At 42.3% G+C, this 25,703-nt stretch overlaps 1 protein-coding gene across 7 annotated transcripts in view; it reads left to right on the top strand.

The window, feature by feature from the left end:
- Window positions 1-25,703, top strand: part of POMGNT1 (protein O-linked mannose N-acetylglucosaminyltransferase 1 (beta 1,2-)) — a 1,898,302-nt gene that overhangs the window by 286,860 nt on the left and 1,585,739 nt on the right. For all 7 annotated transcript variants that reach the window (XM_044085953.1, XM_044085951.1, XM_044085948.1 and 4 more), the window contains one exon: window positions 17,585-17,698. In XM_044085953.1, coding sequence (XP_043941888.1) covers window positions 17,585-17,698 — 114 coding nt within the window. The remainder of the gene's footprint in view (window positions 1-17,584; window positions 17,699-25,703) is intronic.

Here is a 25,703-nt window from a genome sequence, read left to right as displayed (position 1 = left end):
TGAGTGAGGAGATCGCTCCTGCTGAACAATGACTTTTAATACTTTGCTGTAACTTGTGTGACTTGGGCCACAATATCCATGTAAAGTGAACTTTGGCATTATAAAAAAAGCTGACTGATGGCCATGGGTGGCATTTGATTCAGAGGAGTACAGTTGTTTGGGGGAAAAAATCAACAGTCATCAACACATAAGGAAGACATTTCTGGTTCATCTTTGTGTTACATCCTTTGAGAAGAATATTTCTTTGCCGATGACAGTGTGTGCATGTTTACAACTCTTGCGGTCGTTCTCTTCAAACAGCATACACATCTCTTGCACTTGCTTCTAAGTCTTCTGTAGGTATATAATGGCTTGTGTAGTTTGAGCTGAAGTATTCTTGACATATTTTTTTGCCCATTTTGAGTCCATCACTTCTTAATAATTGTATTACCAGTCACATTTCCAGACTTTTCTAATTAATCTTGACATGGGCAGTCTAGCCGAAATATGGAGGAGCAGAGAGGCTATGGAGAAAGCCCTTAGTATTTTGTCTTCAGTAGGGTGCATTGTAATCTGTTGTAATCATGCTACTGATGTGTTGGTAAGATGTGTAGCTACTAGGCAAAAGATAATGTCCCAGGCAAAGGACAACCACAAGACCTTCTTTAGCTATGTCTGGAACCTCAGAGGCAACACACAAATGTATGCTGAACTGTTGGTAAGTGGAATCATGTTCATAGAATCGGGAGATATAGCAAATGTCCTTCATGGATGCATCTGCAGTCATAACAACTGGGTTGTCCTGTCGTCAGGCAGCCCTTCAGTCGGCCGGATTCCAAAGTCCGGGTCCGGCTTCGGCTGACGTCGCACTTCACCCGACGTCATCTCTGTTGGTCTTCGGGTATAAAGGCATCAGCCGACGCCATTTTCCTCAGTCTTTCTTGCCGCGTGGCGCCCGAAGCAGAAGCTGTTCGCAAGTGCCGGTCGGTTGGATCCAGAGATTACTACTACCGAATACTACTTCGAAGACTTCTAAAGCTAAGTACCCCGTTGGGGACTCTTTCTTGCCTCAGCCGATGTCAGAAAAAATAAATAATTGTTTAACTTGTGGGAAACAAATACCTCATAAAGATTTCCACTCTTACTGTTTGCCTTGTTTAGGCCCAGCCCACGACGTAGCAGCCTGTTCGGCCTGTGCTTCTTTCAACCGACGTACGCTTAGGCGTCGGTCGGAGTTTGCTGAACAGTTTTTCAGCTCAGATTTTGCGTATATTATGCCGTCGGATCCTCCGACTTCCCAAATCACTAAAAAACGCAAAGAAAAAGACCGACACTCGCGGTCCACGGTTTCGGCCGAAACCATGGTTAAGCAAATCATGAGTGTCTCGGTTTCGCCGAAACCGAGAAAACTGATCAAAGTACAGCTGAATCTATGACTACCACTGAGGCTCCTGCTACTTCACTTGAATCGGCCTCAGAAATTTTATCCACTACGGTGGTTGCTACTGACTTATCAGACACCATTCCATTGGATGTCTCTACCCCAGCACGTGGTGCTGCTAGGCCCCAGCAGCCATGTCCATTAAGGCCTTTGCCAGGGCTAAAGCAGCCAAATCTACTAAAGCAGTGCCTGTCAAACCCCTACAACCAGGCCCACATCTAGCTCACAAATGCTTACTCTGGCAGAAGATTTAATATCATTGATTAGGGGATCTCAATCCCACCCAGACAGGGCCCCTCAGCCCCCAGAGAAGAGACCTAGGGCAGAGCCCCCCGAGCCTGTGTCCTCTGATGATTCAGCCGATGACTCAGACATAACAGACCAGCCAGAGGCTCCTTTCTCCAATTATGAAGACTCAGATGCTGAAGAATCCATTCCAGCTGCTTCCCCACCAGAAGAGTTCTCCTTTGGGGAAACCTTACATGCCATGCGAGAGCAATTCCAATGGCAGCAGCAGGATTTCTCAGATTCCAGAAAAAGGCTTAGGACTTTTCTGCATCTTCCACAGCACAGGCCCTTAGCTATACCTCCTGTCCTTTCTATGGTGGACGATGCCTTTAATGATGTCTGCTCTGCACCAGACTCTTTGCCTCCAGCCCCTGCCAAACCAGATAGATTCTACAGGGTACCAGACACTCATCATCACCTTTACAAGGCCCCTCTTGCAGACCCTGAAACTATATCCCAGGGTCCTAAGGCAGTAGCCTCGGCCACAGCAAAAAACCCTATTCCTTCTGAAAGGGAAGCCAGGTCTTTAGACAGATGGGGCAAAAAAGTCTTCACCTCAGCTACTCTCTCAGCTAGAGCTTTAAACTGTCAGTTTCACATGATACAATACCAAGAGTTTATGCTTGATCAGTTAACTAAAAAGCTATCCTCTGATGACTCTGTCGATAAGAAATATGTATTAGAAATGGTAAATAACATACAACAGGTTAGTAACCATTCCTTAAAATGTGGCTATGATGCACTGGAGGCTTCGTTTAGGTCAGCCATGACTGGCACAGTGATAAGAAGACATGCATGGCTAAAAGAACAAGTCTTACCGGATCATGTTAAAGCTAAGTTATTAGATGCTCCTATGGATAAGACCAGTTTGTTTGGTACACCTGCCCAGCAGGTAATGAAGAAAATGGAAGAAAAGGCAAAATCTGTTCAAACAGTTAAAGATTTCTTGCAGGTTCAGCCACCAAGGTTTAGCAGGAACTGGCCTGCCAAAAATTGGTCCTTTCCTGACTCCACAAGATCCCAAAGGGGCAGGAATAGACGTCCCAGAGGCAGAAACCAATCCAGAGGAGGTGCCTATAGAGGACGACAGTGGCAAGGTAATAACAGAGGCACAGACACAACCACTGCCACTACAACAACACAATCACAGTGACTTAACTCTAAATCCGCCTACCAGGGAACAAATAGCAGCTCCATTAGGCAAATTAACCTTATTTTCGAAAAACTGGCACTACATCAGAAAAGACAAGTGGATTTTGCAAACCATAGATCAAGGCTACCGGTTCCACTTCCACACTTTACCAGTCAAAAGAGGAATACCAAACCTACCTCCAAATCAAAAAACAGAAGCTCTACAACAGATAATGCAATTAGCAAAGATGAGAGCTGTGGAAAGAGTGCCAATTACAGAACAAGGAAAAGGATTCTACTCCAGACTATTCCTAGTTCCAAGAAAGGAAAAAAGTTGGAGACCTATTCTCGACCTGTCCACCTTAAATACATACATCATTGTCCCAAAATTCAAAATGCTGACCCTACAGCAACTTCTTCCCATGCTGGGCAAGGAGTGTTGGCTGGTGACTCTAGATCTCAAGGAGGCATACCTGCACGTCCCCATTCGACCAATATGCAGAAGATACCTCAGATTTCTTGCAGGATCAGAGCATTATCAATTCTCAGCATTGCCCTTTGGCTTATCTACTGCGCCCAGAGTATTCACAAAATGCCTGGCATCAGTAATCGCCCACTGCAGACTACAGGAATCCAAATTTACCCATACCTGGACGACTGCCTGCTACAAGGGGACAACAAGAGCAAGCTGACAACAGATTTACAAAGGGTCATTTACTTGCTACAAGCACTGGGATACACAGTCAATTTACAAAAGTCAAGGCTGATACCATCCCAAACAAGGACATTCTTGGGCGCAGAATTGGACACAGTAAGACAAATGGCATTCCTAACTGCAGAAAAACAAAAGAACTCCCTCTTTACTTCTTGGCTCTAACAAAACAGAACAAGTTAACAGCAAGAAAAGTACTGCAGGCCTTGGGCTTCATGGCATCATGCATAATCTTGGTCCCACATGCCAGACTACATATGAGAAAACTGCAGTGGTATCTAAAGAATTTATGGTCTCAACACAGTCACAGCCTAGAAGCAGAAATTCCACTAATTCCATGCTTAAAACAGGAGTTCCTATGGTGGGCTCAAGCATGCCAGTCAAACCTGGGACTACCCTTTCGCAGCTGTCAAGCAAATCAGACCATCACAACAGACGCCTCAGACCTAGGATGGGGGGCTCACATGTTGGACAAATGCGTGCAAGGTTTGTGGACCCAGGATCAACTTCACCTGCACATCAACCTAAAAGAGATGCTGGCAGTAAAACTGGCAATCCAAAACTTCAGACCATTTCTCAAAGAAGGCCATTTGATGATAAGGACAGACAACACCACAGTCATGTGGTACATCAACAAACAGGGAGGCACTCATTCATACCCCCTATGCAGAATGACTTTGGAGCTTTGGAACCTGGCACTCAGCTACAACATCCAGTTACAGGCAATGTTTGTACCGGGAAAGGAGAATACTCTAGCAGACATGTTAAGCAGAACCACATCGGATGCCCACGAATGGATGCTACATCCGGACATCTTCAAGACCATCTCAAAGAAATGGGAATGCCTCAGATAGAGCTGTTCGCTTCCCCTCTCAATCACCAGCTCAAAAAATTCTGCACAAGGACATTCCACCCACTGGCATGGAAAGTGGATTCGCTGTCCTTCAGCTGGAAAGGCCTAACAGCATATGCATTCCCTCCTCTTCCCTTGATACACAAGGTATTACTAAAAATCAAGGAGGAACGTCCAAGGATAACCCTGATAGCTCCAAACTGGCCAAGACAACACTGGTACCCATTGCTGAGAAGCATGTCTCGGAACAACTTGTGGTCAATACCCCTGATGCCTTTGATGTTAACTCAGAACAACTACAGCATCATGCATCCGAACCTAAAAACGTTGCAACTGACTGCATGGAACATCACATAGCAGCAACTAATCCAGCACTTTCCCAAAGGGTTAAAGACATTATCCTAGAAGCCCGCAGACCTTCAACAAGAAGGAATTATGCAGGAAAATGGAAAAGGTTTGTCATTTGGAGTACTGAAAGAGGAAAAGATGTGTCAAATATAGATATGGCTAACATTCTGGAGTACTTGGCAGAGCTTCTACATACAGGCCTGTCCTATTCCTCCATCAAGATACATGCATCAGCTATGTCAGCAGAATACAGTTTTGATCCACCTGTCTTTTCACATCCTTTACTCAGGCAGTTCCTCAGAGGAATCAGGAATGTAAAACCTCCAAGGAAACCACCATTGCCAGCTTGGGATTTGAACTTTGTGCTAGAAAAGTTGACACTCGCACCTTTTGAACCAGCAGCAACAGCAGACCTACAACATCTATCGTGGAAAACTGCTTTCCTTCTGGCAATAACCTCAGCAAGGAGGGTTTCTGAACTTCAGGCCCTAATGGCAGTACAGCCCTTCCTAATCTTCCACCAAGATAGAGTGTCCATGAGAACTAATCCTACATTTATGCCTAAGGTGGTATCCAGAGTGTCCTTAAACCAGGCAATCCACCTACCTGCCTTCTTTCCCAACCCACAAAACAGAGGGGAAAGAATACTACACACCTTGGATGTACATAGACAGCTACGCTACTACCTGGACAGAACAAAAGGTAGCAGAAAAACTGACCAGCTTTTTGTAGCCTATGCAACAGGAAGAGAAGGAAAAGCTATTTCCAAACAGACAATCTCCAAATGGATAGGAAATTGCATACGATTCTGTTACTCCTTCCATGGAAAACCAATTCCACAGAACATAAGGCCTCATTCTACAAGGGCAACAGCCACTACCACAGCCTTCTTACGAGGAATGGCAACCAAAGACATTATTGAGGCGGCTACTTGGACCTCCGTGCATACATTTGCCAAGCATTATAATTTACCTCTCTATTCTAGATCCCGAGCAGGGTTTGCCACTGCTGTACTGCAAGGGATCCTAACCACACCATAATCTAGTTTTTCCTCCTGCCCTAGTTGGCTATGGTATTCTACCCAGTTGTTATGACTGCAGATGCATCCATGAAGGACATAGTACAGTTTTGTACCTACCATAAATGTAGATGTCCGAACTGGATAGCATCTGCAGTCAGGATTACCCTCCCTCCTTCCCCTCTGTGGTACTCCTAAGGTGTTTACCCTCCTAATAGCTAGCTGGTGGGGGGGGGAGTCTCTTATGGTGTATTTGTTTGTATATATGTACATACATACTTATTTTTTGTGTTTGTCTTCTACCTTTTTGGAAACATTGGCATTCATCCAAATTTTAGCCTTCCAAGAGGGCAATTGGCATCTGGGGCAAGAAACACTGAGGAAAATGGCGTCGGCTGATGCCTTTATACCCGAAGACCAACAGAGATGACGTCGGGTGAAGTGCGACATCAGCCGAAGCCGGACCCGGACTTTGGAATCCGGCCGACTGAAGGGCTGCCTGACGACAGGACAACCCAGTTCAAAAACAAGGCAACGCTGCAAAAAAGACAAACTCCACAAAAAAGGCAAAAGGCAGCCACACCAGTCCAATAGCTTGAAGCCAAATGAGCTCACAATCAGGCAAAAGTATTCCGCAAACCAATTTATTAACGTGTAAAAATCCCAGCACTAAGCAACACACACGTTTTCGTCTCTACAGGAAGACTTCATCAGATACATTAAATGTCCTGTTTACACCCAGGTTAAATACTCAAATACCAAAACATTAATTGATTAATTAATCCATTTGACTAGGGTGAATCAGATGAAATAAATTTCAGACAAACATTTTCCAAAAAGATGTGTGAATGCACAAATGCAAGTACTTGTAATACATGATTCAAAATACACAACTTAAAATAAAAATAAAAAACTAAAAACATAAGATAATTGAAAGTTTTGTAAAAACAAAACAATCCAACTAACACATTTAATACGATATATACAAATGTATTTGCATGTAAAAATTGTATATATTTAAAAATATATTCTAAAATGAATACACTTTAGGAACGTATTACTTAATATACTGTGCCTTAATTTTCAAATACGGAGCAATGGAGATGGATTCATTAAGGCCAGGAGATTTGTTGGCTTCCAACAAAATCTGCCAGTATGTTTCTTTGTGAACAAGCTGAGCCTCCCATGGACCCCCCCTAGTGTCTTTTGGAACTACTTCCAAAACAAAAAACAAGAATTTTGCATTTACACACAAAATGGTATGTTTGTATAAGGCACTAGTATTTTTACACTTAGAGATGTCATATATATGCTCATATATACGTCTATGAAATAACCTTTCGGTTTTTCCAACGTAAAACGCTGGACATGTTTGGCATAATGCCAAATAGACTAAACCGCCCGTTTTACAGTTATAGTGACCCCTAGCCTTGATGTCCCTACTTCTGCTTTCCAAAAAAACATGACTAGCTTGTAAAATGTACTTGCAGGAGGAACAATGGCCACACTTAAAGGTACCTGTATTAGTTCTAAGGTTTACCTTGGAAAAATCTGAAAATTCAAGTGTCTTTTTAATATTAATACCTTTCCTAAATATAGTTTTCATATCTCTATTCTTAAAAACATCCAAGTCAGTCAATTCCCTAAACACATCCCATTCTTTTTCAATAATATTCCTCACATGGGACGCACTTCCACTAAACTCTGTGATAAAGGTAAAACTACCAAAAAACTGGTCTGTCCTGTTACATTCGGAAACCTTTGCAGTACTAACTTCAGTTTTACCCAAAATAGGGGCAAATCTGGATGTCCTAGCCTGTGTAACTTCCTCTTGAACCATTTTAATCAATGATAAAGGGTAACCCCTTTCCAAGAAAAGGTGTTGCAATGTACAACATTCTTGTTGATAATCATCTTCAAGGGAAGTCATCCTTGAAATACGAACATATTGTCCCTTAAGGATTCCCTTTTTTTGGAAACTGGGATGAGAACTCTGGTAATGTAGGTAACCATTAGAAAATGTAGGTTTACGATAAACATTAGATTTAAATGCGTGGTCGCCCACAGTAAGTGTCACATCCAGGTAGTTAACACTATTTTGGGAAATGTGATGTGTGAACTTTAAAAAATTGGTGGTAGTATTTATATACTCAACAAATTTCCCTATATCATCTGATGATCCTGTCCAAAAAATGCAAATATCGTCGAGGAATCGACAGTAGTAATTCCAGAATTTTGAAAAGGGGCTGTCCAAAATAAATTTCTTTTCCCAAATATACATGATAATATCAGCATATGTAGGTGCACAATTGGCCCCCATAGAAACACCAGTCACTTGGTGAAAATATTCACCCATAAAGAACACAAAATTGTTCTTTAACACAAGACCCATCAATTCAGTAATAGCATGCACATCGCTGTTAGTAATATGGGGACATTCCCAAAGGGCCTCTTCTAACCATTCAAGTCCCAATTCATGGGGAATGAGGTTAGAAATACCATGTTAGTTACCAGTAGATCTGGAGTAATACTCCTCAAAAAAGCCCATGAATCTTTGAGAATGTATTCCTCTCTACCCCATAATTCCTTCATTCTCCAATCTAAATACTTGGAAATGGGGTGGGTCTTTGAACCCTGTGATGCTACAATGGGTCTTAATGGTGGATCAAGGGGGTCTTTGTGCACCTTAGGAATCCCAAAAATTGATGGTATCCTGGGATGGGCATTTGAGAGAAAAGTATAAGTTTGGAAATCAATAACCTCTTGATCCAGTAAATCCTGCACTACTAAATCTGTCTTGTGGTAAGATATGTTGATTTCGTTCAAAGAGGCTGAAGTGTATTTTTGGTGGTCATGAAGGATCTCGTACATTTTACCCTGGTAAACAAGACAATCCATGATGACCGTCCCCCCACCCTTATCTGGTTCCATAACCCTGAGGGTGGGATCACCTTTAAGTTGGTCAAGGAGTTCTCTTTCCTGGCATGTTAAATTAACCGCCAGATGACCCAACCCCAACTCCTTCCTAAACCTACCTTCTACCCTTTTCTCAAAATTTTTTATTTGTGGATGGAGGGGGGGATTGAAGGTGCTAGATTTTTTCAAAAAAACACCAGAGGCACCATTAAAATTCCCCATCAGATGTTCCAAGTTTAGTTTACGTGTAAACAGCTTAAGATCCAGAATGGCATGAATTAAATTGCAATGTTTTTTGGGGACATACTTGAACCCCTTAGTAAACAACTGAAAACATTGGTCAGAAATAACAAAATTACTATAGTTATAAATGTGATAGTTGTTACAGGTATGTAAAGTATATGGTCCCAAAGCTGTAACAACATGCTCAAAATTGTTTACCATTTCTGCCTCTGATTTTTCCTCCATCCCCGAGTGTACCCCCCTCTCCCTCCCCCTCTTTGTACCAGGGGGGGTTGACCTAAAGGGTTATAATTGTTGGGGGGTTGCTGCCCTTGTTGGCGTATACGCTCTGACCTGCGCAGGGCCTGTTCCCCATCACAAAATAATTCATCACCCTCACCGTGTGGAAATTCATTGTTCATCTGTTCTATAGGGGCATCCGTAAAGGAACTATTAGGGGGAAATTCTTGTTCAGGTTCATGATGGTAAAAATGCTGTTTAAATGGAGGTGGGTTAGGGTACTGTCGCCCCTGCTCATATTCTACCAGATCCCTTCTTAGCTTTTTATATTTGCGATTTAATACTATTTCACAATGTGAGTCAACATCCCTTCTGATCTCCTGACATTTACCAGAATCAAATTGTAAATCATCAGACATACGTTTATAGTACACAGAAATATCCTGCTGTAACATAACAAGTTCCTCATTGTTCTTTTTAATAATGGCTTTAACAATACTGCGCCCACATTGATCAAAGGCCTCAATAAGGTCCTTGTGAAAAGGGCTTCCCGTTATAACTTGATTGGGGTATTTATATACCCTTAAACCCTTTGGTACAGTACCTTTACTTAAATTCTCCATAAGATATAGGTTGTCCAACTCTAGAGTCTTATAACGATACAAGGCATTCTCAAAACGCCGTTGGAGTTCAGAGTAAGTAACGCCACTGGTACCCCGGCCATGGAAATGCTCCTCGTATTCAAACTTAGGTTTAGACAAAAACCATTCATTGAAGGATGAGGCCGGGCGATGGTTAGATTCCGCTACACCGGCCGACTGAACGGCCGGAATTGGTGAAGAACTAGTGTTACGTAAAGCTGCTGGCGTGCAATTGAAATCCGTAGTAGGAACAGAAGCATGATTAACGTTCCCCCTTGTCCGGACTATACCATCGTTGAAATCAACAGCAGGTACATGCCTGTGAATAGGAACAACCAATTTGGAAAGATTTCGTTGTTCCTGTAGCAATGTCTGGATTCCCGTTCCAATGGGAGTCAGGAGATTGATCAAAGAAGTCAACTGGCCCGTGAGCTGTATAATTCCGTCCGTTTCGGACCTGGAAGGATCCACAGAGGGACCCCCCCTGTTGTTCCTGCCTCAAAGAAGCCGTCGGACTAGCGGCCATCACAAACAAACTCAAAAACAAGGCAACGCTGCAAAAAAGACAAACTCCACAAAAAAGGCAAAAGGCAGCCACACCAGTCCAATAGCTTGAAGCCAAATGAGCTCACAATCAGGCAAAAGTATTCCGCAAACCAATTTATTAACGTGTAAAAATCCCAGCACTAAGCAACACACACGTTTTCGTCTCTACAGGAAGACTTCATCAGATACATTAAATGTCCTGTTTACACCCAGGTTAAATACTCAAATACCAACTGGATAGCATCTGCAGTCAGGATTACCCTCCCTCCTTCCCCTCTGTGGTACTCCTAAGGTGTTTACCCTCCTAATAGCTAGCTGGTGGGGGGGGGGGTCTCTTATGGTGTATTTGTTTGTATATATGTACATACATACTTATTTTTTGTGTTTGTCTTCTACCTTTTTGGAAACATTGGCATTCATCCAAATTTTAGCCTTCCAAGAGGGCAATTGGCATCTGGGGCAAGAAACACTGAGGAAAATGGCGTCGGCTGATGTCTTTATACCCGAAGACCAACAGAGATGACGTCGGGTGAAGTGCGACATCAGCCGAAGCCGGACCCGGACTTTGGAATCCGGCCGACTGAAGGGCTGCCTGACGACAGGACACCCCAGTTGTTATGACTGCAGATGCTATCCAGTTCGGACATCTACATTTATGGTAGGTACAAAACTGTACTATCTTCTGTCTGACAAATTCAGTTACAGCTTTACTCCTCTGTCATCCCCCGCAGAAAATACCATCTAACACAATCCCGACAGCTGTCAGTGGGGACAAGGTCTTGGTTGCACTCTTTAAGGCCAAGAATACAGCTTCAGTGGGTCCTGATAATGTTACAGGATGCCTTCTAACTAGCCTGAAATATGACCTGTTGGGGCCACTGGTGTCACTATTCAACCATAGCATTTGCACAGGTTTCCTGACATGTGAATGGAAGACTGCAGTGGTCATATCTCTACATGAGGGTGGACAGTCAATAGATCCCAGGAACTACAGTCCCATTAGCATGACTAGTCTCATGTATAAAGTCATGCAAAGAAATACCACAGAAATAAAATAACATGTCAGAAACCTTCAGACACTGGACCCAACCTAGTTTGGCTTCATCAGAAGCAGGCCATACTTTCTGAATCTGGTGGACTTCATTGAGAAGGTCCCCAAGGCAACGGATGAGGGGAAAATGGGGCATATTGCCAACCTTGATCTAATAAAGACATTTAATACAATACTGCACTTGGGAATTGTAAACAGACTCATGGAATTGGGCATAAGTCCTTGTGTAACTCACTGGATAGTCAACTGGCTCACAGAGAGAACCCTGGAAGTTAGGATTGGAGAGACCACCTCCACAAAGAGGTCGGTCACCAGTGGTGTTCCCCAGGGCTCTCTGCTGGGTCCGCTCCTATTATGCATCTGATTTTCAGAAGTCAAGATAAGGTTAAGGCTTCTAGCTTACCAGGTTTGCAGATGATTGCAAGCTAGGGGCAATCATAGAAACCCCCAAGATAATAATATCTTATAAGAAGGTGTAATGCAGACAAATGACCAGTGCCAAAGCCATGGCTTAAAACTTAATGCCAAGAAATGCATAATAGTACATTTTGGGAAGTCTGTTACGCATGGGAAACTACAATATTGATAAAGCACCCCTAAAAATAGACACAGTAGTCTGGGATTTAGGGACTGATATGGATAGTAACCTGGCTTTCAGCCAATATGTGTCTATGGTTGCAAGAAAATTATTCTGTCATTCAACTTACAGGTAATGGCATGGCATCTAGGGAAGTCATTGTGCCTCTGTACTTGGCCATTGTTGGACTCGTTGAGCATAATGCCCCTTTTTGTATGTTCTTGGCCAGGCACATTAAGCAACTGGAATGTAGACAGAGGTTCCTCTCCAAAGGAATACAGAGCATAAAAACAATGTCCCATGAAAATTGCCTCAAAGCCCTATCTCTATCCTCTGTTTCCCACACATTGCTGAGAGGTGATTTTTTGCTTGGCAATCAAGGCATTGTTGGACCCTGCTCTGATGTAATTTTTGTATATATGCAAAACAGACAGTACCAGAACTACTAGATCTAAGGATTTAATCATTGCCTGTGACTTAAACAGGATACACTGGAGGGACAGGTACTTATCTCAGAGAATATTCATTCTATGGAATAGGCTTCCTATTCATGTGAAGTAGAGCCCTTCCCTAACCCTATTCAATCAGAATGGGGTGCTCTGGATGGGAAATCCGAAATTTACACCAGCCTGACACCTTTGTCTCTGATGAACAGAGGAGCCATTAAGTCATGCCCTAACTAACATATACCCCTTAAAATAACAACCGAGCTGCATTAACTCATGGGATACATTTGGGTTGCATGGCTAGGCTTGTAAAGACCCAAGTAATCGTTAGCCTAATATTCACTTATTAACTTGTGAACTAGTGCAAGTTTCTGTATAACAGTGTGACTTGCACTTTCTAGTGACATGTTATAGTAAATGATCCTTTTAGGAATTAGGTACGTTTTAATGAGCCTTTTTATGAGGTAGTTGAAGATAGACACAAGAGGAGTAAACCTCTTTCTGCTGTTAAGGATGTGCCTAATCTTTCTCCTTGCTAAATCTCAGGAGGAAGAAGGTAATTGGATATGAAAGACTACTTGCCAGCCACCAGTCTTTCTTGCTTCCAGGACAGCTGAGGTTTAGACATAACTCGAGAATAAAAGAATGTTATATAAAATTGTTTACTCAGAACATGCCCTCCTCTGACAGATTAAGTAGTTGTAGAAAATTCTGGTGCAGCCTTTCTGTACTTGCTAAAGAGGCAGTAGATTAACTGTGAAGGAACAACTAAGGGACTTGCACTCCCATTTATTCATCAAGACATCAGGGTAGGAGATGATGATGCATTTATGGAATTATGTGGCTTCAGCTGCCATATCATCTTTATAAAGCTTTGGACAATTGCTTCTCAAATTTTGGTGCTGTGTTTGTGTCACCGGGCAGAATGAATGCTTGTGATATATCCGCTTTTGGGTGCCCATGTGAAGGTCCTTTTGCTTTACTCTAAGTAAGCAGCATTTTCAGTATTGAGTGTTTACGTTTGACCGTTGCCAGGGTTTTGGCCATGACAGCATAGACCCTGTAACAGTTTAACCTTCTGATGTTTCCATACCTGGCAAGACTAGTTGTGTAAGGGCACTGTCCAGGGTTCCACATCAGTGTGGTGCTTTCCTATCCTTTGCCATGGCTGCAGTCACTTGGAGTCACCACGAAAGAGAAGTCCTCCCCAGTTCCATTGCTTCTTTTTTATTGAGGGAGATTTCACCTTTCTATTCTGAGCCTGTGCCTAACTTACAGAGCAGTCTAGGACCCTACCCTAATGGAAATGCAACACATCTGCAAATGAAATGGGACAAGAATAACTTGCTCCAGGGATCTCAGTGTAGTCTGTGACATTAAAAGAACACGCTGGAGAGGCATACATCTGACAGCAATTGTAGTTCCTCTGGAGTAAGCTCCCACTCATATGAAGCAGAGCTCCTTATTGACCCTATTCAAACGCAACCTTGACAACTGGATGAGTGACTGTAAATTCATCCTGGGGGAGGTGGCACCTTTGTCCCTCATGGACAGGGGCACTCAGTCAAAGAATCGCTCTAACAATGACCATCTAACTATGGTCAATAAAAGTACTTGGGTTATTACATGGCTAGGTTGGTAAAGGCCCTAGGACCATTAGCCTAGTAACCCCTTAGGAACCCATGAACCTGTGAAGTTTGCCGTTCTAGGTTGCATCTTCAAGATGGGTTCCAGCTCTTCCTCTTTGTTTTTTTTGGGACTTGTGGTAGTAGCAGGTAATACTGCACTGTCCTCAGTGGTGAACATATTGACCTATGAAATGTCCCATTTTCTGAACATAGCCTGACTGTAGTTCAGATAATTCAAAGCATGTTTTCATAGGCAAGTTAAGAACTTACTGGATTGCAGCTAAAGACTATACAGAGTTGTGTCTTTTGCGTCTTGTGTGGGACTTGCCACAATATCCTTGATTGTTCAGTCCTGGCTTATAACCTGGAGAATGGCTTTATCTTCCTTCCTTTTCTCCTGATGAAGTCAGTGAGTTCAGGCACAGAGGTGGGTTGGTGAGGAGTTTGTTTCTACTCTTGAGACTTTTGATTCCACTGCAGAAATGATTCCTTATATTTGATTTTCAGTTGAGGGCTTTATTCATAGCCTCAAACTCTCTGAGAGATTAAGCCTGCCACCTGAACAAGCAGATGAGAGTTCCACCTTTCTGGCTGCTGTGAAATTTGATTTGAAAGTGAAAATAAACTCCAAGTCAGTTTGTGTTCTTGGAAGTTGCCATACCCCAAGGAAATCGTGGCTTCTTAAGTCACAGCTTGAGGCGTGTGCTTTAGCTTATCTGGACAATGGTCAGGCTGTGTTCAGCAAGTGGGGCATTCCATAAGTCAGCCTGTTCACCACTGTGGAAATAGTGTTATGCACATTATTTTCCTTTGTTGGACAGGGGACAGAATGTTTATGGTAAACATATTATTTCTACAGAACGAGAACAAAGTTATTTTACTCTTTTCTGTGCCCCTCATCACAGAACTGCTTGCAAAATTTTGCACAGTAAAGCCAAAGCATATTTAGTTACCTTGTTGTGGCGCTATTCAATTTTAGCCTCTTCATAGAAGATTGCTTTGGACACCTGACTGCTTTGGCACTGCAGCAAGACCGCTGCTTCTTCCTACATGTATAGTTACTGTTGTAGTTCCTGTGTTTCTGCAAAATTTCTCCTGGGAGATTTTTGAGGTGTTAGAAGCTGACAGGATGCCTTCTACTTGGAATATGTACAAGGCCAGGTGGAATAGTTTTACAGTGTGAACTGTAGAGATCATTTTGTGTCTCATAGATCTCCCAAGTTTGCCTGGCCTGTTTTGTGCATCTTCTGAGCTGTACTTCAGTTATTTGATGGAACATGTGCCCTGCCAGTGTAGATTGGAGAAAACATCTGAGGAGGAAACCTTTGCTTCTGGGTTTTGGTGAAGAATCTGTCTTCAGCTTAATACCTGAATTTCATAATTTCCCTTCTTATATCTTCTGAACTGACGTATTGGGCAGACCAGCATTTTGGTCTCACGGAAGGTACTCTTCTGATGGGTTCGTCTTGGCTGTTTGGATTTCTATGGCCCAGTTTTTGTGCATCAGATGTTTTGCATCATTTTTCATAATGACATACTCTTGCCAGCTGGATCCTCGCTTCTGAATGTAGTTTTGGAGATGTCAGTCTATTCATGTTCAGGTCTTATTATGAATTGCTGACTTACACAAAGACAATGATACATAATACTTCAAGACAGTGCAGGGCGAAACATTTAACTTTAAACATTTTTTACAGGGGGCAAGCCTCCCACAAACCCCCCAACTCATACGCCAGCTCCATCAACTTGAAGAAAGGAGCAGTCTCCCAAAAAAAGTGAATCATTGCTGGTACATAGAAATTGCATAGGCAGTTATTTTCTATGGAGAACAGCATTCAGTGTTCTACCTGCCAGTGTTTTTTTCCTGCAGACAACTGAGGCTCAGGGAATTTCACTTTGATCAACTGTAGATGAGCCATCTCTTTTTCTTCCATAGTTTTTTTTTTTTTTTTTTTTTTTTTTAACGGGGGAAGCTGTATCATCAGTACTTTGGATATTTACTCTTATGTACGGTTCTTCATTGTTATGAGTCTGTTAGTACAGCAGATAATCTGTTTTGCCCATTGATGTTGTTATGGGAGGTTTATGATTAACAGACAAAACTGTGTTGAAGCTTGATTGCGGTTTGCATTGTTCTTTCACATCAGAAGACTAATAGGACCTTGAGGTTACTCCAGCAGGGGGATATCTGTCTCAAGTACTTAAGAATATGTCTATGGCAGGTGCATGCAGCATCCACTTGTTTTTTCCTGTTCATCTTTTATAAGCACTTTTTAGATTCGGCCTTCTACTGCTGGAGAAGAGCATCTTTTGTAAGGGCTATCATTCAATATAATTTACTTTGAGGTCCTCTTGATTTTACTTTTCATGCTGTTTCTGTTCCTGTACAGTTGATTTTTGAGACCCTGCTTTTATGTTTCCTCAAGTGATCCATCAGGTATGTGATTACTGAGCATATCAACTGATCTTTGAGAAGGTTTGCTGCTGTATTTCCATCATTAACCCCCCCTTTCATGGAGTCCAGCTCCTGCGTCATTAGCAAACAGTGAAGGCTGAGAGGGAACTCTCACTCTCTGAGGCATCATTGTACTTGGATTATGGGCTGTCTGTTAAATTTTTTTTTTTTCATTAGTTTATAATTTTTTTGTATATTTTTGATGTAGAATAGTTCCTTCATCTAAAGTTTCAAAGTTGGTGTAGCATATGTAATTACTGGAGAAAAAGTTTTCCATACAAAATATGTAAAGCAAAAGTTTAGTGTCCACATGCACATGCCAGGCTAACACAGCCACTTTTTTCACTGGTTACAACTCAGATATCTCATTGTGATCAAATGAATGAAAACAGATTCACACAGAGTAAGGCTTTGCAATCCCCATGCCTCTCAACTGATGATTTTGCCTCATATTTTTCCATTCACTCTCAAATGTTTGAATTTCTGGTAACCCCCTGATGATTGCAGTCTGTTAATAAGGCCAGGCATTGTAGTTACTTACTTTTTATTGTTCAGGAAATGCAAGTTGTTGAAAAGCTTCTTGTTTTGACTTTTTTAAATGAATCATCCCCAATTTTATTTTATTTATTTATTTTTGGAACATCCCCTGCTCTAGTAATCATTTAGAGTTCCTTTTTTCATGCAAGAGCTAAAACAATTTTTGTTCCCCATTTTATATTCATTGCAGTAGTTTAGCATATGCATGCGTAATGTTCCAAAGCAGTCCAACCAGAGGTCAACTTGGAGTAGGAGTATTTGTTAAAATTGTCTATCACCCCTTGAGACCATGCATTAAAATACTTTGTTGAGAAAAAAAGTGAGTTTTTAACATCTGAGCCAAAATGGATATATTATGCAACATTTATTCTACAATCATTCCTCCTGCAGTTGAATGGTGTACTGAGCATACACAGACAGAGAAGTGGAATTTTAATCTACTTGTTAGTGTAATCATGGAAGTTTGTATCTGTAAATCTTAGTAAGTAATCCCACAAATGTGAGTATAACAGACAATTTTTTCTCTGCTAACTTGTGACCAATTTTTATCACCAGGGTCATGTGATGGCAAAGCGGGTTTTTGACACCTACTCTCCACATGAGGATGAGGCAATGATACTTTTCTTGAATATGGTAACACGTGGGAGAATTCTTATCTTTACTGTCAAGGTCAGTGGATCGGTCTTCATTCAAACTGTTTTCATAGCACAAGGTTAACTAAATGGCTTTGCATGGAGTGCTCAGTTAGGAATCCATTTTCGTTACCTATAATGTAGCCTGTTCTGTAAATGCAGAGTTCATGTACCTTTTTAGCATTGTTTTAAGGTACTACATTAATATATCACCCTAATGTATATCTTCTCATTTTATTAGCTTTGTTTCCTGGTTTTACAAGAAATAGTGGGTTTGTCATCTTAGCACAGTAAAATGATCCTGATACTACAATATTAGAAGTGGAGCAAAGTTATCTGAAGATCATATATCCCCCCCCCCCCCAAAACACACACACACACGCGCGCACACAAATTCATAGCACATCATCTGGTACCATCGCCTGCTTTGCGGACTGTCTGAATTTAATTTATTGATTATGTCCCCAACTGATTAGCATTGTTTGGCTTTTTTTTTTTTAAACTATGTAGCACCACCCCCAGGCCTTTTACCTTGGAGATGACACCTTATTTTTATTTGAAGGCTGAGAGGATGGGACTACCACACCTCTCAAATGGTGTGATTTAGGTAGGGATACAGCTCTGATTTTTTACTGTGAGATTTTGCATTGTTCTTCATAGATTTATTGATTTCTGTTCTTAGTTAGGCCCATGTTATTAAATAACTAAACCGCGTTTGTGCAAAGTGTTATTGCTGACTCTATGTGGCTGATTAACTAAAGACAGTCTCTTTAAAAAAAATAAATAAATAAGAAAGTGCTTCTCTTTCATACCATTTGCTTTGATTTTTAAAGGCTAGTGCTATGATTTTATTTTTTATTTATTTTTATTTATCCTTTATTGACCAGGTTAGTGTCAGTAGGCTAGTGCCCTCTTTTCAGAGGGGACCCAAAGAGGTATTTATACTTCTAGCAGAAATTTTTGATGCATTCCATGGGCTCCTTTATGTCCACATGAGCTACCACTAACTCAAGCAGATGGGACCTCTGTATAATGCTTCATCCAAAGTATGACACATTCAGGAGTGCAGCCACTTCCTTTATGCTACACAGCAGTGTCAACCATCCATCTACCTGGTGTCAGAGTAGAACTCACAGTCTTATGCACTTGTGCTAGCTGTTGTGCCACTGACAGAAGTGCTGAGACTTCGAGATGTGGGGATTACTACTACAGATCTTATATGCTTCTTGAGTGGTAACCTCTATTGATGTTCCCTAGGTAAGTCTGTATATTTTACCTCTGACTGACGGTTAGAGGTATGTTTCACTGATAGTTTTTCTTTGTGTTTTTACCTGAACTACAGTATAAAATATTACTTTTAAATATTGTAGTTAGTTTATTTTAAATTATGTACCAGCACATCAGCTTCCCTCCTACATTCATAAGAAGACTATTTTGCAAGAATTATATCTTTAATCCTGTTATGTACAATGGTGGATTCAGGAATTTGCAGAATGGGGGTGCAGTCTTGAAAGTAGATGACAGAAATAGAGGGTGAGATGTAAGGAAGTGGGACACTCACCCATTGAATGGACACACACACATATGTCTTTCATCTCACTCATCTACTGAGCAGCCACAGACAGACACACACACCTCTCATGTCACTCACCTATTGAATAGACACACACACCTCTCATGTCACTCACCTATTGAACAGACACACACACCTCTCTCATGTCACTCACCTATTGAACAGACACACACACACACCTCTCTCATCTCACTTACCTAGTGAACACACACACACACCCCTCCCTCATCTCAGTCATATGCTGAACGGATACACACATACTTCTCTCATCTACAGATTGGACACACACACACACACACACACACACACACACACACACACACACACACACACACACAAACACACACACTTATCTCCAGAATGGATACACACACACACGCACACACACACACACACCACACACACACACACACACACACACACACACACACACTTCTCTTATTTCCAAAATGGACACACACACACACACACACACACACACACACACACACACACACACACACACACACACACACACAAACACACAAACACACAAACTCACTCCTAACTCCTCTTATCTCCAGAACGGGCACACACACACTCATTCTCTCATCTCTAGAGTGGAGACATATACACACTCACTTCTGTCATTTCCAGAATGGAAACACATATACGCATGCATCTTTCTCATCTCACTCACCTACTGAATGGGCACACACAACTTTCACATCACACTCCCCTTCTGAACAAGCACGCCAGCACGCAGTGCTCTCATCTCACTCACCCACTGAACGAGCGCACATACCTCGCTTATCTTAGTGCTGATGCACACACTTCTCATTTCACTCACCAGCTGAACAGGTTGCTAGATTGCACATTCGGTTTTAAAATCCAATTCCTCATTTAAAATCGAGCACAAAAGCAGGCCAGTTCCAACATTTAAATCTGTATTGTGTGTGTGTCTTTAGTATGGCGCAGGCAAAGATGCACTGCACATTTAGTGCATCCTTAAAGTAGAAAAGTGCCTTTTTGGTGGCACATTTTCCGATTTAAACAAAAGCATTTTATAATGCTTTTTATTTTTTTTTTTTTTACAGAAAAAAATATATTGCCAGTTTGTATTACAGTTTAAAAGGGTTGGGCACCTGCACCAAGTCCTAAATCCTCCGCTGATGTAACAGTCTGTTGCTAATATGGCATTCATGGACAGCCTTAGGGATAAGTATATAAGGAGGCTGCCTAGAGTAGCATTCATTTAGGGGCACATTTTGTAAGGTTTTTTTTTGTATAAATATGCAGACAAATCTATACAGCACCTGTGAAGCTGTATAGGAGTGCTGCCCTGACCCATTCCCCACAGTTCAGTTTTCTTGAATTCACATACCTCTGTACTGTCTTTTTTTTTTTTTTTTTTTTTTTTTTTTTTGATATACTGAATTTTGTCCTAAATTCATCCTTTCTACTTTCTGATTACAACCACCTCAATATTTATAAGCCAGCTTTGCCTTCCTAGTCCAGAGCTCGTTGCCCTCTTTTTACATTTTTTTGGTTTGGTGAAGACGTCTGCAAGTAGATGGAGCATCCAAAGGCAATCAGCCTCTTCAGAATTGGGGATGAATCCCTAAATAATCAAGGATGCTTTTGAAATATTAGTACTATTAAATTGAGCAGTTGACAGAAAAAGAGAATGAATTAACATGCATTTTCTGAAGTTAAAAAATAAGTAACTATAGTTATTTTCATTATTTAATAAGGTAATCCATCACCTTTTCTTCTGAAATCAGTTTAGGGGACAATAGAAGGAGAGGGAGCAAAATTTTGTGCCAAAATCAGGGGCATCTGTGAAAAGTAAGGACAGTTAGAGATACTGGAATACCAGTGAACCTCAGTATTTTTTTTTTTTTTTTTTTACTTTTCAGGTTTTCACCTGAAGATTTACGTGGATGGTAAGGAGCTCTTAAGTTCTGCTATTATGGAAGTCACTTTTGCAGAAAGATTTTGTGTGCTCATTTCTACTTTCCCTTCCTTTGAAGTACTTCATAGTAGCACTGGATTTTTCTAGGTTTTTGCACAGCACCATTTTTTTCCAAAAAATGTTGACTGTGCATGTGTTTAAATGGGTAGAGCTTTTGTTTTTATATTTGTCTTCCTTCACTGTCTAAAGCAGGACTTCTGGGTGCATCTCACAGAAGCCTTGATCCCTTTAAAATTCCATTCAGTAAGTCTGTACAAATTCTTAAAATTTGTATGTGAAGTTGTTCTATTTCGCCGTTCATTCTTACAGATGGGTTCAGAGCCGATCCTCTGCTCCGAGTCAGCCTACTACAAAGCTTGAGGTCTTCAGATAGCTTGAGGCCAAGTCCATATCCCATGATGTACCTAGAGTTACCTCAGATCTAGTTTGCCGCTGCAATAGATTGGAGGTTCTCGCTAGCTTGGGCCAGTAAAAGCCTTATTTTCTTCATAGTGTCTTACTTTATTGATGAAAATTTCTGCTTTATATCTTTACCCCTTGGTGTGCCTTTTCTCTTAAATTAGTATTTAGCTCTCTTGGCCTTGTTTTATTTAGGCCTAGTAAATCTTTATTAGTACTTAGATTGTAGTGTGTGATTAGAATAGTGACCGTTCTGTCACAGCTTGTTACATTTAACCTTTACAGTTTGACTAGTGACCTTTTTTTTGTCACAGCTTTAAAATAATTAGTGTTAGTGCTTAGATATAAGTGTGTGTAATAGTAGTTTATAGTGCAGTTGTGTGCCTTTCGTTAGTGACTATCTGTCACAACTTTGATATATTTAACTATTTAGAGTTTAAATAGTTTTGTGTGTGTGTGTATGTGTGTCCTGAATACTATTTAGCCCATAGATTTAAAAGGGCTTGTTGGATAATCTTATTGGGTGTGTCTAGTTTTTACAGCACCCTACTGATATTGTGTGTATATTATGGCTGACCAAGATAAACACAAACGTCCTAAATCAGAGTTTAAGAAATGTCCCAAATGTGGGCAGAAAATGTCCATCACTGACAGTCATGTGAATTGTGTTTATTGTTTGGGAGCATTGCATCTCCAGGAAAGCTGCTCCATCTGTCATTCTTTCTCTCCTTGGGTTCTCCAGGAGACTAAGAGAATGTTGATCGACAGAGGTTTACTTAAACCTTCTTTCCAAGAAGCTTTGAGCGACCAAGATGGGTCCAGTAAATCCTCAAAGTCTTCCAAGACTTCTACTTCTGGGGTAAACAAAGCAAAAAAGTCTTAGATGTTGGTTCCACAGACCTCAGAGCCGACCATCTTATCCTTTCAGAGCTGGTCCCCAGTTTTGGAACCGGTATCGGAAGTGCCCAAGTCTCCACTCCTGCAGTCTGTAACTCCTATTGACTCATTTTGGTCTTTGATTAGCCTTTCCGATTTGGATGTGGATCATGTGGTGCAGAAGCTTTTACAGGCACCGGTCTTTGCTAAATTCTTATCTGCTACAACCCAAACTGCTTCGGAACCAAAGACCCTTTAACCATCTACTACTCTTCCTCCTCCGAGCCATACCGGTCCTTAAGAGCCAGTGGAGTCAGACTTGATGATCATTGAGCCTTCGGAGCCGACACCTGCTGCAGTGTCTTCTGCTCTGTTTACTCTGATGTCCTTGGTGCGATCAAGGAATCTAGGAGCCAACACACTCAGGTTGGGTCCAGGGAGGATAGTCAGACCGACTTTGCCTCTTGGGGCTTCAGTTCAGATGAACTCGGCTCCTACCTCTGGCTCAGAGCCCACTGTCCCGGTGCCGGGGGTATCGATGGTTCCCTCGGATCTGTCGGTCCCTTCTCATCAGAGCAGAGGTGCCTTCAAAGCCAAGAGGAGGGTTATGTCCCCTAAGACATCTTCGACTTCAGGTCTGGCTACCTCCTCCCCTAAAGTGCCTGTGTCTGCTTCACAGATCCTTGCCAAGTGTAGAGCCTCAGGAAGCCCCATTGGGTGGCTCCTTCTCTTCCGAGACCTCACCAGAATCCCCCACTGATGAGGTTCCCAGGAAGAGAATCTGTAAGAGGAAGCATTTAGACTCCCCACAGGAGTCCCTGACATCCAATACCGACTTGGGTGAATCAGAAGGGTCCCTACGGTCCCCCTCTGAGGATATCTCCTTTACTGAGATATTAGAAATCTTTAGGCAGAGAGGCAACTGGCAACCCCACTGAAGACAAGTCTGTTCTCCTGAAGGCTTTTGGGTCTCAGCCCTCCACCTCTTAGGTGTCTCCACCCTTTGATGAGCTTATTCATCTGGTCTCACGAAATGTGTGAGAGTCTCTGGACACCGTGGAGCCTGTCTCCAGGAGGCCTAATAAATTTATTTCTGTCCCCCAGGACAAATCTTTTCTTACTAAGGGTGTGCCAGTTGATGCCACGGTGGTGGTGGCAACCACCAAAAAAGAAATTTCATAAACTTCCTCTTCTATCCATCCTCCTAACAGAGATTCTAGGATCATGAATAGATATGGGAAGCGCACATAGTTCAGCGACTTTTGCACTGTGTTCGCTCAACTATCTAACCCATTTTACTAGACTGCAAAAAGATCTCCTTGAAGAACTGGGCGATGCTCTTCGGGGTACAGTAGCTGCAGGAGCTTCAGATAAAGTTGCCTCCCAGCTTGCTACCCTCAACTCCATAGTGAACTTGTCCATGCTCCTCATTTCATATGCAGCTGATGGAATGAGCAGGGCAGCGGGTACAGGAATTGCTCTTAGGAGACACGCCTGGATATGCTTGTGTTCCTTCGCGGAGCCCTTTAAAGTCATCCTTTGTAAATTCCCCCTTTTGATGGCTAGTCCCTTTTCAGGCCCAAAGTTAAGGAAACATTGACCAGGTGTGAGCATGAAGGAAAGAGACTGCTATCGGAGTCCGTTTCTCCACTCCTACCAGACCATACCCCAAGGGTCAAAGGGGAGGAAAGATGTGGTTCCGCAAAGCCCAAGGAGCCTTTCAGGACACACGTGGTGAACCCCCCTCCAGGGGCAGAGGAGGGGGCAATAATGGAAGATGCCGCCCTCGCGGCAGAGGTAGTCTGCAAAACCAGGGCGACAGAGATCAGTTCTTTGGGAAGCCCTACCAACGCTCCTGAAAGGAAGCCCGACTGTCCTACTCTGGAGGCAGTCGGGGGCCGCATTATCTTTGTATCCAGATGCCTGGTTGAAAATAACAAATGACAACTGGGTACAAAGTATAATTTCCAGAGGATATTTCATTCCTTTCACCACACCCTCTCCACTGACAAGAAAAATCCCGGATGTTCTACCCAGTTACAGGGAACAGGCAACAACAGAGGTCTGATGTTGTTAACAAAGAGTCATCCAACCAGTCCCAGCAGACCAGAAAGGATCCGGAACTTATTCAAGATTCTTTTTAGTTCCAAAAAAGACAGGGGTCTGGACACCTATATTAGACCTCAGCAGACTAAACAGATCTGTCAAGAAAGAGAAATTTCAGATGGTCACGCTTCAGTTTTTATCGGAGCAAAATTGGACACCACCACCACCACACTCAGACTTCCAGCAGAAAGAATCTTACTACTCCGTCAGCTAGTCCGCAGTATCATATCCAAAAATAAGGCTCCAGCATAAGAAGTACTAAAATTGTTAGGCATGATGGCAGCTGCAATATTAGCCATACTGCTGGGTCGCATGCACATGTGGATTCTGCAGTGGCTGTTGTTCACTCATTGGTCTTACCAAGAGCTCCCGATGTGTCATCTTATAATGATCATGAACACATGCAAAAAGGATCTTCAGTGGTGGTTGAACTCTCTTTATGTCACGATAGGTCGTCCTTTTTTTTCTACCCCCACCAGCGGCCACAGTGACCACGGACGCTTCCCTGATAGGTTGGGGGGGCATTTTTAGGAAAGAACAGCCCAACACACATGGACTGATCAAGAGACACATCTGCATGTCAATGTCCTAGAGATGAGAGCAGTGCCTTTAGTGTTGCAGTACTTCCAGGGCTCTCTTCCTATTGGTACAATTGCGATTCAGACAGACAACATGTTAGTGGTCTGGTACTTGAACAAACAAGGAGGTACCAGGTCCAACCCCCTTTGTCATGAGTCCCTAAGAGTGTGGCAGTGGGCTATATCCACCCAGCGCTTTCCATTGGCAGTGCACATCCCGGGGAAATCCACCGCGTTAGTAGACAAGCTGAGTAGATCAATTTTGTTGCCCCACGAGTGGTCCCTAAAGAAAGAAATAGCAGACAGGATGTTCCGCAGGTGGGGCCAGCCTTGCTGTGACCTTTTTGCCAGCCACTTGAACACAAAGTGCAGAAGCTACTTTGCCCTGATTCCCCCTCCGGGAGAAGCCCCAAGGGACGCACTCGTACATGATTGGCCTCCGGGTCTCCTCTATGCATTCCCACCTATTCTGTTGATACCCAGGGTACTACAGAAAGCAAAAGCCCTGGGAAAGGACCATCATTCTAATAGCCCCTCATTGGCCTCGTCAGATTTG

Source organism: Protopterus annectens, chromosome 10.part0 (genome assembly GCF_019279795.1).
Source record: "Protopterus annectens isolate FY-2018-M chromosome 10.part0, PAN1.0, whole genome shotgun sequence".
NCBI lineage: Eukaryota > Metazoa > Chordata > Ceratodontiformes > Protopteridae > Protopterus > Protopterus annectens.
This window is presented reverse-complemented; position numbering and strand designations above follow the sequence as displayed.